Raw genomic sequence first — 14,552 nt, forward strand, 5'->3', positions numbered from 1 at the left:
TCTCGTAGTTGCTCATGATGAACGATCTACCTTCAAGCGATCAAGCTTTTCTGAAGGACCTGCTCTGATACCAATTGTTGGAAATAATACTGAGAGGGGGGGTGAATCAGTATTATCAAGCAATTTACCAAATCTTCCTTATTTGATCTTTTGAATTATTCTTGCATATCAGTACCATAAAATAATGAGCATGAATAAAGAAAATAGACAGTCACACCAAAGAACACAAGATGTAAGGTGGAAACCCAATGCGGGAGAAAACCACCTGCTGCAATATGTCTCTATCTTCTTTCAAGAAATTCTTTTTACAATGATTTTGTACTGGTGCAGTCCTTTACCAGCACGCAGGCTGCAACCTGCAGAGAGCTACAACTCTCTCTCGTTTTCCAGTCTCTCCTGGAAGGGAGCTACAACCCCTTACTTCTTTTCATGAAGAATCAAATGATCAACAAGTATACAACAGATACAGTCCACTACAGATATCAGATCAGTAATTACAGAAATAACCCAGAACACCTTATGAACAGAAATATACAGTCAACAGATCATCTTAAGACAGGGACGCATATTTTCTTTCTGTGACCTGCGACTGGACGCAGTCTACCTTCCACTGTTCTGCGTGCCGACGCACTGTTCCTCTATGCTTTGCTGCGACCGGCGCACCCAGAAACACTATCGCGCCGCGTCTTTTGCTTCAGAGACGCACCCAATAACACAGTCGCGCCGCGTCCTTTGCCTCAGAGACGCACCTGAGCCTTTACTGTACTGCGTCCCGGCGCACTTTCCCTTCACTGAACCTGCGTCCCTTCAGATATAAAAGATATGAGGACTTCAGAACCAACCCAAACACTCAGATCCACAGATCTGATCATGCGCCATAGAGATCTCAGTCCATTGGAAGATTCGCCTTCATAGATCTGGACTAGATCTCACCAAAAGATATTCAACCAAGATGATGCATAATCCAAATGAACTCCTTTGCTTTATATAGACAAGCTTCTCCCCAAAACATGGAACAAAACCACGAGCCGACACCATAGAAACACAAAACCGTCGGCTAGATACCACACAAGAAACCCCCACGTGCTTTTCTCTGCCTTGAAATGTGTGCACTGGGCGGACGCACCTCCTGAACGGCTGGCCTGCGTCCCTGGACGCGGGTTCTGTATGGTATACCTGCGGGGACGCACCTGCTGAACATATTTCCTGCGTCCTTCTTGATTTAACACCTGAATGGGTTTGCCATCAAGGACAACACCTGAATCATAATGCCAACAACAAGGGGGTGGAAGCCCCCATTTTCAAGGGTTACAAGGGGATGGCAAGCCCCTTGTTTGAGGGGGTTACAAGAATGGTATCTTCCCCCCATATTTAGGGGGGTTACAAGCAATAGAAGCAATTCCCCTATACAGGGGTTCGGAGGCAGGACCCCTAAAAAAAATGGGTAGTTTGTTTTGTTCATTTTTTGTAGTTTTGACATGTGATGTAGTTTTGTGGTGCATGGTGGTTTTGGCCATGATTTTATAGTTTTTTTAAGAAACTATAGTTGTATTATAATCTAGGGTAAATTGTCTAGGAGTTCATGGATGTCATGAGATATATATTGTATTGTAATATTGTAAAAAAGAACAAATTTTGGAGAAAAAAACTCTTTGGTTTTCCCAATTTTGGGTTTTCAAGATAAAATATTTGTGTTAACATGTGTGTTTTCAATTGCATCTTTTTTTAATTAATAATGTGTTTGCAACAATTAATTGTAGAGGGTTAAAACCTACAAATTCGTATAAGAGTTGGGGAAGAATTTTGATTAATTAAAAAAAAAGTATCTTGTTCATTTATTAACTTACTCCTATATTAGTAATATAATTAAATAAATAATTAAGATATAAAAGTAAAAAATAAATATCCTACAGGGGCAGCTTAATTGGTGATTGTTGTGTTATGAAGTATTGTGTAAACCATGAGCTTCAAAGTTCAAATCCCCCGTGGGTCAATACAACACGAAGAAAAAAAAAAGTAAAAAAGATAAATAAAATTATATGTATGTATGTATGTATGTATTTTCAATTGGATTTATTTATAGTCATAGTCTAACTTATAGATGGAACGACCTTTTTCACGACTTATTTCCTCGTTAATTTCAATCAAAATTCGACAGATATTTTTAAAAACTTGAGTTTAAGTTGTTTAATCTGCAGAATTTGAGTGTACCAAGGGTTTTTTAGGGTGATGAATCCATTTATACATTTGAAACAACAAAAAATCCCATTCTTTCTTGAAATTGTTTTGCCATATTCCAATGAAAAAGTCTATTTCGTCTATAAGTTAGACTACAATATATATATATATATATATATACTTACAATATCTTTTTGGACTTTTGGGGTTGTTTCTTTTTAGATGTTCAATTTTGATCTGTCTTTCTAGACGGCAACATGTATATTCGTATTATATGAATAACAAGTGTTTTCCTGGAATATGTGTGTGTGTGTGTGTGTGTGTGTGTGTGTGTGTGTGTGTGTGTGTGCACGCACGTGTGTGTGTGTGTGTGTGTGTGTGTGTGTGTGTGTGCACGCACGTGTGTGTGTGTGTGTGTGTGTGTGTGTGTGTGCATGTTTGTGCATACAAAAAAATAATAGAATAGAAAATAAATATACAATTAATTTAAAGAAAAGGAAAAAGTTTAGATAAATTCATATGATATGACATATAGATATGATATAACATATAACTCAATGAACCTTACCCTAGCTTAGCCTATAACATATGGATATGTTATAAAATATGATTCAACAAACCCAACCCTAGCCTTTGATATGTTATAAAATATGACTTGATAAACCTAACCCTAGCCTACCCAAAGTGCACCTAAGCATATAACCACCAACTACAAAAAATGAATCCCCTACTACATAAACCATTAGACCATGGACTAGACTCATTGGATGAAAGAAATCCATAATATGGATTCATCCATTGATGAGGAGCACATTTATAATAGAGGAGACAAAGGAGTTGAATTATTCCTACTTGAAGGTGATATAGGAAAACATGTAGGAGGTGATATTGAGTCCACCTTAAGAGAGCTATGGCACCTAAAAGTGTAATTCAATCCCTAATTGTATGTGAAAAGCTAGTTTATTGTAAATTCTAAGTTAAAAATCCTAGAGGGGAATGAATATTCTTCAACAGTATGTTAGTTCAAGAGCCTGCCAATTCATTCATTGCGACATGGGGTTATGTGACTAGCCCTCTTTGGTCCTTTTCGAGGTATCCCACCAATCCTCTCACTTGTATTTTATCTTCATTGTCCATGCTTCGTCCATCACCTTCCCTCAAGCTAGCAAATTCATTGGAGGAAAAAGAAAATTAAAAACCTTTTTTTTTGTGATGAATATGATTGATATTCCCAATGCCCATACTCATAATACTACAATAATTCCATAAAAAATATTATATTGGGGGAGTGGTTTTCATTCTTAACTTGAACTTATAGATCATATTTAGCAAGTGTAGCATTTAGCTTGATTAACACAATCATTATAATTGCATTTTGCATATTCAACAAAATATATATATATATATATATGTAAAATACATCCATTCATTAGTGAAATATTGTGCATATAATTATGATTTTACGTTTTTCATATTCTTTGATTGCATAGCAGGAATGACAAGTTGATCTAATTAGTGTTGTACCTAGGTGTGCCAATTTATTGGCTTAAAAGCAATGTCAACAAATTCACATTATCCAATCCTATGGCATAACACTAAACTCAATCACCATGTTTAATGCTATTCACATGTGTGATTGTTGCAATGAATTGTGATCTCACAATAATGCTACAATTTGATTTAACTCTAAAGGAATCACAACTCCAACTTAGAAACAAAGTTAGGTTCACAAATAAACTATGTCAATAAAAATTATCTATATTTCAAAATTTGCTCGTTAGCTTTATCTAAATGATTGTGTAAATCAAATATTTAAGTTTATTATAGTTTTGTATTATCAATACTCAAAAAAATTGCATCTTTTATTTTTTACAATTTCCTTACATTATCATAATTTAACTTCTCACTAAGCTCTTTTTGTTATTTTTACTTTACTCTCAAATTTTTTTTGAATCATTTTATGTTGTCCACACTAGAAGAAACTATTCTCATACTGATCACATTTTGCAGTCATTTAGATTTCAAATTCCATAAGGCATTATGTTTATAAAATCTAGTTACATTCATTTTACATAAGGTTAAAGATAGATTTATAGTTATGTGCTTTATATCCACCCCAGATGTTATACATTTCATCATAATTAGAGGACCTTAAATATTGGTGTTTTCATTGTTTTATATTCCTTTAGGCATAAAATCCATCTTCTATAGAGTGTAAATCAACAAATTCAGCTTTTTGGGAAATTTTCCTACTGATTTTCAACTTAATGACAAAATACTCAAATTCCATAAGGCATTATGTTTATAAAATCTAGTTACATTCATTTTACATAAGGTTAAAGATAGATTTATAGTTATGTGCTTTATATCCACCCCAGATGTTATACATTTCATCATAATTAGAGGACCTTAAATATTGGTGTTTTCATTGTTTTATATTCCTTTAGGCATAAAATCCATCTTCTATAGAGTGTAAATCAACAAATTCAGCTTTTTGGGAAATTTTCCTACTGATTTTCAACTTAATGACAAAATACGTTTATGCTTGGTATCAATCATTGAATATGTGCATAAACATGAATCAACGAATCAATGAACAATCATTTCTTTCCAGGAAGGCGTTGATGACAATCTAAATGTGACTCAATTTGTTGAGACGAGACTGAAGTAAAAGCACTCTTAAATATAGTATGTCTCAAAGTAAATGACATTGACCATAACATAAATTCAATGCATAATACCCTGGAATCCATATAATGCAGTGTCTACATGTCGACAAGTGCATTACCTAGTTAAGCTAAGATCTAATAATAAAAAGTGTTACTACAAATTAACAATCTTCTATGTGAAATTTGTCTATTGGAATAAAGACATATTTAATGTTATGCTTATGTGTGTTGATTTTATCTAGGATAAAGTTAAGTAATTCCACAAAATCAAAATCTATGACATAAAACCCAAGTCAATCACCATGCCATTTTTTTCTATATGCTTATTTATTAGTTCTAAAACAAGGTAAGTGCAAGTGAAACACATAATAACTAGTGCAATAAGTGTTTAATGCTAATAATATGAAAAAGAAAACAACTACTTTCATTAATAAGTGTTTTCCTTCATTTTCAACACCTTTAGTTGGGTATGATGCAACATGTTTTTTTGTCCATCATCCTATTTGTGCTGATAAGAATTTTCTCTACATGTTCATATTTTCCATCACTTCATTTCTTACTTACACTAGCAAATTGTTTGCAACATAACATCACATGTTCGTGTAGCTCACATACTCTTGCCTCTATAATTCCTAATTTTCAAATGATCATGCTCAAATTTTCTCTACTTTTTTGTCAATAAAAATTTTGTAGTGAAATGTTACATTTTTTTGTGAAACCATTTCTAAAATCCATCTCACTCATCACCTCAAAAAATCTCCACTTGTTCCGCTCACTTTTTACCAATTGCTTAAAGATTTCATTACAATCATTCTTCACTTCACATCTTGTTTAAGATCATTGCAGACATGTTTTTTTATCTCTAACTTACATTAGTGATCATGTGTAAGCCAAAAACTCAAGATTGTTAATTTTTCATATTGTTCTATGTTGTTTCAATTACTTTAGCCCAATTCAATTCTTCAATTAGAAATTCTTCCAATTATTAAAAATATTTCCAATCATAAATAGTAATTGAAGATAGAACAATAAATGCAATGACAAAGGAGACAATAGCACAACCACAAGAGACACCAAATTGGTCAAAGACCAGGGAAAAAACCCCACTAGGGGGGAAAACCCTTTCAAAAATTCTTCTTATTAGGTTTACATAAAATGTTTCAGCAGAGGGTACAATGAGCCTAATACAAAATCATCCAGCAAAGATTTACCTAATACAAATAAGAAACAAACTTCTAGAATCTTTGTACAATAGAGAGAAACCTTTCAGCCTTTGGTCATCTACGGTCAACTGCGGTCAAGAGACAAAACCTTGCTCAGAGCCCTAGTCGCACTCATCAAGTTGTCATGCGAGTAACTGTGTCTTCTTAGTCGCTCCCTTAAGCCCAGCAAGTGAGTGACTGTGGTCGGTTTGATATTGTATCAAGCGTACGACTAGAAAATAGAAACCTTAAACTTGTGCAAGCCTTAGACCTATAATTTCAGACCTTGTGCGAGCTTCCTCTGTCAGACCTATGTGAACCAATCAATGAAAGAAGAGAAGAAGAATATGCTTGATGATGATAATGTCCAAATGAGCTTGAGGTCACTTGTATTTATAAGCTTCCATGGGTGTGCATTTATGTCTATTTGATGTTGAAGTCAGCTTGTCCAAATGTGCATGTGTGGGTACATAAATTCAAAATCCAACTTCTTCTTGTCCAAATGAGGTGATCTTTAGGTCGATTTTGGTTCTATTTACTTGAAAAGATGAATTAAATGTAATCATCATATGAGTTTTCCAAGGTGGAATTTGACCCTAGTTGCACAATTTAACACTCCCTCTCAACTAGGAAGAATTCCACCTTCCAATATATGTTCATTGATCATCATATCATCCTGTCATGTTGTTGTCATGTCATGTCCATCTCTACTCAACTCTATCTATTGAAACATTCTTGAATCTAAAAGAATAAGAATCGAGGAGCATTATCTTCCACCCTCTATCTCATGGGGGAGTCACATATCTCAACCACATATCGAGAAATAGGATATCCAAACACACAGGAGAGCATATCTCAACCCTAGAATCACATCGGGGAGCTCATTCTCAACCCAAAACCACATAGGGGATAAAACCGCAACCCAATCATGTTGCATGTTGATCTTCCCATCAATAACTCTAAGGAGTTGTGTGGTAGAATACATGCATCATAATCCAATCTTAGATGAGATACTCGACTTACCAAAAGGTAAGGATCACATGCCTCCAAGACCATATCGAGAAATAGGATATCCAAACACACAGGGGAGCATATCTCAACCCTAGAATCACATTAGGGAGCTCATCCTCAACCCAGAACCACATAGGGGGAAAAATCGCAACCCAATCCTATTGCATGTTGATCTTCCCATCAATAACTCTAAGGAGTCGTGTGGTAGAACACATGCATCATAATCCAATCTTAGATGAGATACTCGACTTACCAAAAGGTAAGGATCACATGCCTCCAAGCCCATATCGAGAAATAGGATATCCAAACACACAAGGGAGCATATCTTAACCCTAGAATCACATCGGGGAGCTCATTCTCAACCCAGAACCACATAGGGGAAAAAATCGCAACCCAATCTTGTTGCATGTTGATCTTCCCATAAATAACTCTAAGGAGTCGTGTGGTAGAACACGTGCATCATAATCCAATCTTAGATGAGATACTCGACTTACCAAAAGGTAAGGATCACATGCCTCCAAGCCCATATCGAGAAATAGGATATCCAAACACACGGGGAGCATATCTCAACCCTAGAATCACATCGAGGAGCTCATTCTCAACCCAAAACCACATAGGGGATAAAACCGCAACCCAATCCTGTTGCATGTTGATCTTCCCATCAATAACTCTAAGGAGTCATGTGGTAGAACACATGCATCATAATCCAATCTTAGATGAGATACTCGACTTACCAAAAGGTAAGTATCACATGCCTCCAAGCCTCCTCAACCCATTGGCTAAAAGGGGAGGGACAATCCCAACAAGCCATGCTTGTGGGTATGATGCCAACTGGGTATACTCTGCAACAACCAAAGGTGGGGGAGATACCTAACTTGTCAAAATGGACAAGGATCACATACATCCCACGGGTGACAGATAGGGGTGATACCCTATTTTCCAAAGTTCCCATAACCCCAAGATCCCTCTATCTCAATTCCTCACCCTGGGAGCTCAACAAGGGGGAAGAGTTGGCTCAGTGTCCTTGATCAGTTATTCCCCTTATCAGGAGGGGTTACATCCATCAATCCAAGCTGCTCTTTGAATACCAAGAATTTCCCTTTCGGCAAAGCCTTGGTGAGAATATCTGCAATCTGCTCATTTGTCGATATGTGATGGAGATGAATGTCTCCTCTCTGCTCCATTTCTTGAATGAAGTGATATCCATGAATTCTAACATCTCCAGTAAAATATGTCAGACCAAGTGTGATAGTCCTATGAAAATATCTCAAAATTTGTTTGGCAACAATTCAGTGTGCATGGAGAGGTTCAGTCATGAATTGACTCAATGTATTCACTGCATAACATATTTCCATATGGGTGTTTACTAGGAACACCAAAGCCCTAATCAATTGTCTATACTTGGATGGATTCACCAAATCGGGTCCTGTGGCTTCTCCACATAGCTTCTTGAAGTTCACTTCCATCAGTGTGGGTAGGGACTTGTTGAAAAGTGTAACTAGGTTCAGTCTTCATAATGACATGTAATTATGATTTTATGTAATGAGATGTAAATAAGAAAAATAAAATTATTGTATTGCCTTGCTTCATGGGTTTCATGAGCAATATATTTTGTTTTTTAGCCAAGACTCCCATTGAGAGTCTTTAGGAATTATTTTTCATCTAGTCATAAAATGATAAAGTCATTATCGTGTAATGAAGTCATGTTAAACTTTGTAAAAGGTCAATCTTGTCTATGTAAAATATCCTCCAAGACCTTAAACAACGTAAACTTTGAAACGGGAACTGATACTGTTACCCGTTTTGTAGAGATAGCAAAAAAGTGACCCGATTTTGAAAAGGGGTGATGCAGAACACACATGTTTTTTTTAGAGCATAGTTTTTGGCACTATAAATTTTTTTATGTACATTGCGTTTTAGAATGGTAGTGATTTTGATGTTGATTTAAAAAAGTGGTAATTCTACACCATGCCCTTTTTTAAAAGGCTCTTTTTTTTTACTTTTAATTTTATAATGTATGAAATGTAAATAATTATTTTGTAAATTTAATAATTTTGGAAGTGGTCTTCTTCTTCATATTTTCTTGTTTTTATTTTTATTTTTATTTTTTTTGTAGTGAGGTTTTTATTGTTTTGCATATTTAAAGAAGAAGGTGAATATTCTGCATATTTATACATCGTTAATTAATTTTTCAATCCACATGAAATAATTGTCTCTAAAAAACATATATAAAAAAGACAAAAATAAAAAATAAAAAATGTTAAAAAAAAATTATCTCATAAACCATAAAAGAATTTGGAAAAAAAAAAAATTAAAAAATATATATATGTATATAAAATTAAGTAAGTAAAAATAGAGAAATTAAAAAAAACATTAGCAAAAACTAGGAAAAAAAAAATTAAAAACAAACTAGTTTAAAAAAAAATAGAAAATTAACGAAAAAAAAAATTAAAAAACTAGTAAAATTAATATTAAAAAAAACAAGGGCTGGGAGGAATGGCAATTTAGGGTTTCTGAAGAACCTGAGACGGCAGACCTGTACAGATCTCTGCACTACTGTCATACCGCCAGTAATACGATAGACCATATACGACAAGGAGCATCGCAAGCATCATGAATCCCCCCCAGGGGGAGGACGTTGCGCCTCCCCCCAATGCGAATGAACCTCCTCAAAGGAATGAGGAAGGTACTAGACACGCTGAACAAAATGGAGCCAGAGAGGAAATGGATCCACAAAATGCCAAGACGGATGACAGAGAGCATCCCCAAGTCACTTCGACCACCTGTAAACCGGTTGTTGTTGAACGCCCGAAGATAGAGCTCCCAAGTCATCGGATCAATGCTCAGATCCAGTACATGAGAGATCATGCCCTGATAGGCAAATTCATAGGACTGTGGCCAACAGAGAAAGCGCTGCATGGTTGGATAGTAGCTAAGTGGAAGCTGAAAGGACACATAACACTGCAGCTAGGGCCTAAAGGGTTCTTCACGGCCATCTTTAACTGCTTAGAGGACCGAAACAGAGTACTAGATGGAGGGCCCTATTTCTTCAACGCAGCTGGCCTATATCTGAGGGGCTGGGTTGAGCGTTTTAATTTGGACAAAGAAGATCTCAGTTGGGCACCAGTCTGGATCCGTCTCTATTCACTCCCTATGGAATACTAGGACGAAGAGTCTTTACAAACCATTGGAAATGGTCTCGGTGAATTTATCAAAATCGCAGAGGAGACAAAACTTCGAAGATACACTTCCTATGCCCGAATCTGCATTTATATGCATCTCAGCAAGGCACTTCCAGATGCGGTAAGTCTCTATCATGACGATGTTGAATGGGTTCAATTAATAGATTATGAACATGTTCCATTTAGATGCAGGAGATGCCATGCCCTGGGCCATCTGTTTCGGGACTGTCCTCTAAATCAGAAACCCTCGAATCCCTCAGCCTCTAATAAGCCTGATTTGGATGGCTTCACTAAAGTCGCCAATCGGAGGAAAAACCACAAGAAACCTGCTTCAAATCCTAAGATGCCGCAAGCCAGTTCATCCAAGCCCTCTACGAGCAATAGTTTTGAAGCGCTAGCCAGACAGGATGTCCATAATCCTAAAATCCCCGGCCCCTCTGAGGAGGAACCCATGATGGACAAACAACCTGCCCATTCTGACTCCAAGAAATCCCAAAAAGATTCCCTACCCACAGATCTCTCCTCCTCGGCTCTGCGTAAAGTCCCAGCTTGGTACTCTCAAGGAATGGAGGTAGATAACACGCAGCCTGCTTCTACTTTGGCAATAGAAACAACAGAAGGAATAAGTGATACTCAACACATGGAAGAGGAACCAGAAAGCATAGATATTGGGGATTTGGATATTCTTGGCCTAGAGCAGGCATGCAAAACAAAAAATTATGACAAAATTCCAGAGAGACAGCTAGAGAATCTGGAAGTTATTCTCTCCAGGGCACAACGGCAAAAATCCCTAGGCATTCAATCTGGAGGTCTTTGGGATGGGAAAAATATCACCAAAGACAACAAAAAGAGAGGAAGGAAAACGGATCTCCAACGCACCATCCACATCGGGGAAATGTTGGTGGAGTCAGGAAGATACTCCAAGCTTACAAAGTATTACAACTCTCTTTCCAACCTTCCATCATGAAGCTAATCTCATGGAATATCAGGGGGCTCAATGGCCCTGGGAAATGCAGACTGATTAAAAACATGATACAGCAAGAGAAGCCTCAAATCCTCTTTTTGCAAGAAACCAAATGCAACTCTACCTCTCTAGACCGAATTGCTGCAAAAGTCTGGCTAGGTAGTCTCGCAGTCGTGGTGGATGCCTCTAGTGCCTCAGGCAGCCTAGCAATCATTTGGGATGCACATACCATTGCGCTCAATAACATACATGCAAACAAGCATTTCCTTCAAGCTACTTTCCACATCACAGGGACTAGTATACATGGTCATTTAACCAATGTATATTTTCCCCAGGAGGCTATGTACAAGGTAGAAATTCTGAATACCCTATCCTCAATCAATGCTGAAAGATCTCATCCGCTCTGGATCACTGGGGGCGACTTCAATATGATAACCAAGTTGGAAGAAAAACGAGGAGGAAGGAACAGACTGGACAAGGAAAGTAATAATCTAAAAGATTACATTCAAAACAATTGGCTCATTGATATGCCATTCAACAATGGACTTTACACTTGGAATAATAAAAGAGGAGGTTTGCATCAGATTGCTTCTCGTCTAGACAGATTCTTAATCTCCGACAACGCAATCCATTTAGGAGGAGACCTCTCAGCTTCAATATTGCCGCTCTCAGGTTCAGACCACTGGCCAATTTCTCTCCAATGGTCATGACCAGGCAATGCCACCCGTAGGCCTTTTCGCTTTGAGGCTTTTTGGATGACACATCCGGATTTCATCAACCTAATAAATTCAGAATGGAATAACTTCTCTCCACCAAACGGTACAAAAATGTTCCAATTTCAGCAGAAGCTTAAACACCTCAAGAGTAAAATAAAACAATGGAACCATTCTTCGTTTGGTAACATTTTCCAGGCTCAAATCGCTCTTGATCAAGACATGAAACAGCTGCAGCAAAGGATCATCACAGAAGGCAGATCAGAGGAATTTTCAGAACAGGAAAAGTCTCTTGAATCTCAGATATCAGAGAGGGCCAAACAAGAAGAAACGCTCTGGAGGCAAAAGTCGAGAATCAGATGGCTAAAGGAAGGAGAAAAAAACACAAAATTTTTTCACCGAACTACTATTCAACGCAGAATGAATAACAATATCACTCACATCCAAAATGAGCAGGGGGTAAAAGTGGAAAAACATGAAGAAATCGAACTCGAACTTCTCAACTACTTCAAGCAAGCTCATCAAGAACCACAGGTTGACAGATCGCAAGCCATAGAAAAAATTACAAAGAACATTCCCAAAGTCATCACAGAGGAGCACAACCAACTCCTACTCAGGCCGGTCGACTTACAGGAGGTGGAAAACGCAGTACATCAACTGAAAGAGGGGAAGGCGCCTGGCCCTGACGGTTTTACCTCCAATTTTTTCCACAATTTCTGGGAACTAATAAAAATGGAAGTCTGGCAGGTTGTTGAGGAATCGAGAACTTTGAGGTGGATGCTTCCAGCTATGAATGCCACATTCATAGCCCTTATCCCAAAGGAAGCTCAATCTAGTACCCCTGACAAATATCGGCCCATTGCCCTGTGCAACGTCATCTACAAGATTGTTTCCAAAATCATAGCTTCAAGACTCAAATCGTTGCTACCCCTTCTCATTTCGCCTGAGCAGTCAGGATATGTAGAAGGTAGGAAGATTATAGATGGCATCATCCTTACTCACGAAATCATCCACTCTCTGAAGAACTCCAAAAAATTAGGTATGCTCCTTAAAATTGACCTCTCAAAAGCCTTTGACAGCTTAAGCTGGATGTATATTCAAAAGACTCTAATTGCATTTGGTTTCTCTCTCCCCTGGATAAGATGGGTTATGAGTTTCATTTCTTCCTCCTTCTCAATTTTGATCAATGGCATCCCCTCCTCTCCGTTCCAGCCTTCCCGAGGAATCAGACAGGGAGACCCTCTCTCCCCTTTCCTCTTCGTTATTATGGCAGAAGGTCTTGGTCGAAGCATTAAAAATGCTCTGCTATCCCAGAATCTCAGAGGCCTGTCCTTTCCTAACACTCCTGCCTTCACCCACCAGCAATTCGTGGACGACAATATGCTTTTTGGTCATCCTTCAGTCCAGGAAGCTCGTCAATTCAATTCTCTATTGTCGGACTTTTCGGATGCCTCTGGCGCGAAAATAAACAAAGCCAAATCTCAAATTTTCTTTTTTCACACCCCTGTTGTCACCCAAGCTTCCATCGCTCGCATACTTGGATTCACAATTGCTGCTCTCCCTTCCAAGTATCTTGGTGCTCCTATGACTGACTCAGCTCTGAAACACTCATCTTGGAGGATGCTCTTAGAAAAACTGGAGGCATGCCTATCCTCCTGGACTCATAGGGCACTCAATATGGCCAGTCGTCTAGTCTTAATTAAGGCGGTTCTCCAATCCATGCCGTTGTATCTCTTCTCAATCCTGGCTGCACCCAAATGGGTTCTCAAAGAAATTAAACATATCCAGAGATCCTTCCTGTGGGGCAATTCAGGACAAAGGCGCAAATGGGCTCTGGTTAAATGGGACACAGTTTGTCTACCGAAGCTTGCAGGTGGAACTGGTCTACGAGATCCTTATCACAGCAACGTGGTAATGGGTGCTCGCATTTGGTGGAAATGGCTTACTGTGTCGTTCACCCCCTGGGAAACCCTCTGGACAACAAAATATGCCAGTAATCGACCTACAGAAGAATTAATCTGAATTTCAGAAGTCAACCCGGGTTCTCTAATCTGGAATGCGGCCAAGCAACACAAGCTCTTAATTCAGCAGCATAGTTTCTGGGAAGTTAAGGATGGAAATACAGCAAGGTTCTGGGACGATTCCTAGCAGCAACAACCCAAATTAAAGGACTTAATCTTACCTCATCAAATTCCAGAGCAGGAATTGCAGACATCTGACAAAGTCAAGCTTTTCTGGCTTCCTTCCACAACACAGGGGTACAGGCAATGGCTTAGCATGGACCACATCTTAAGACATGGAATGGAATCAGCTCAACAGGTTCTTGGTACAGAATTAACAAAGAGAAGAATACAACATTCAGATGAAAAGGATGTTCTTAGATGGGGCTATGAGGAAAAAGGAACCTTCACTACTCGGGAGGCCTATCACATCATTATAAAGGAACACACTGTCAAAGATCCTCTCTGGAACAAAATATGGGACCCCAATATTTGGCCGAAAGTCTCCACCTTTCTATGGCTTTTATGTCACAACAAAATCCTTACGTGGGACAATCTCCGGAAGAGAAGCTTCCACGGCCCCTCCATTTGTCCCAACTGTAAGCAAGAAGAGGAAACCACTAAGCATCTTAT

At 38.1% G+C, this 14,552-nt stretch overlaps 1 protein-coding gene across 1 annotated transcript; it reads left to right on the forward strand.

Annotated features, from left to right (window-relative positions):
* Window positions 1-11,271: 11,271 nt before the first annotated feature.
* On the forward strand, window positions 11,272-11,916 carry LOC149174895 (uncharacterized). Its single transcript, XM_089421005.1, has one exon. The coding sequence runs from the start codon at window positions 11,272-11,274 to the stop codon at window positions 11,914-11,916; it is 645 nt and encodes a 214-aa protein (XP_089277131.1).
* Window positions 11,917-14,552: the final 2,636 nt, after the last annotated feature.

This window comes from Pinus tabuliformis, chromosome 4_1 (assembly GCF_031772625.1).
Source record: "Pinus tabuliformis cultivar Carrire ecotype Pingquan chromosome 4_1, CPIR1, whole genome shotgun sequence".
NCBI lineage: Eukaryota > Viridiplantae > Streptophyta > Pinopsida > Pinales > Pinaceae > Pinus > Pinus tabuliformis.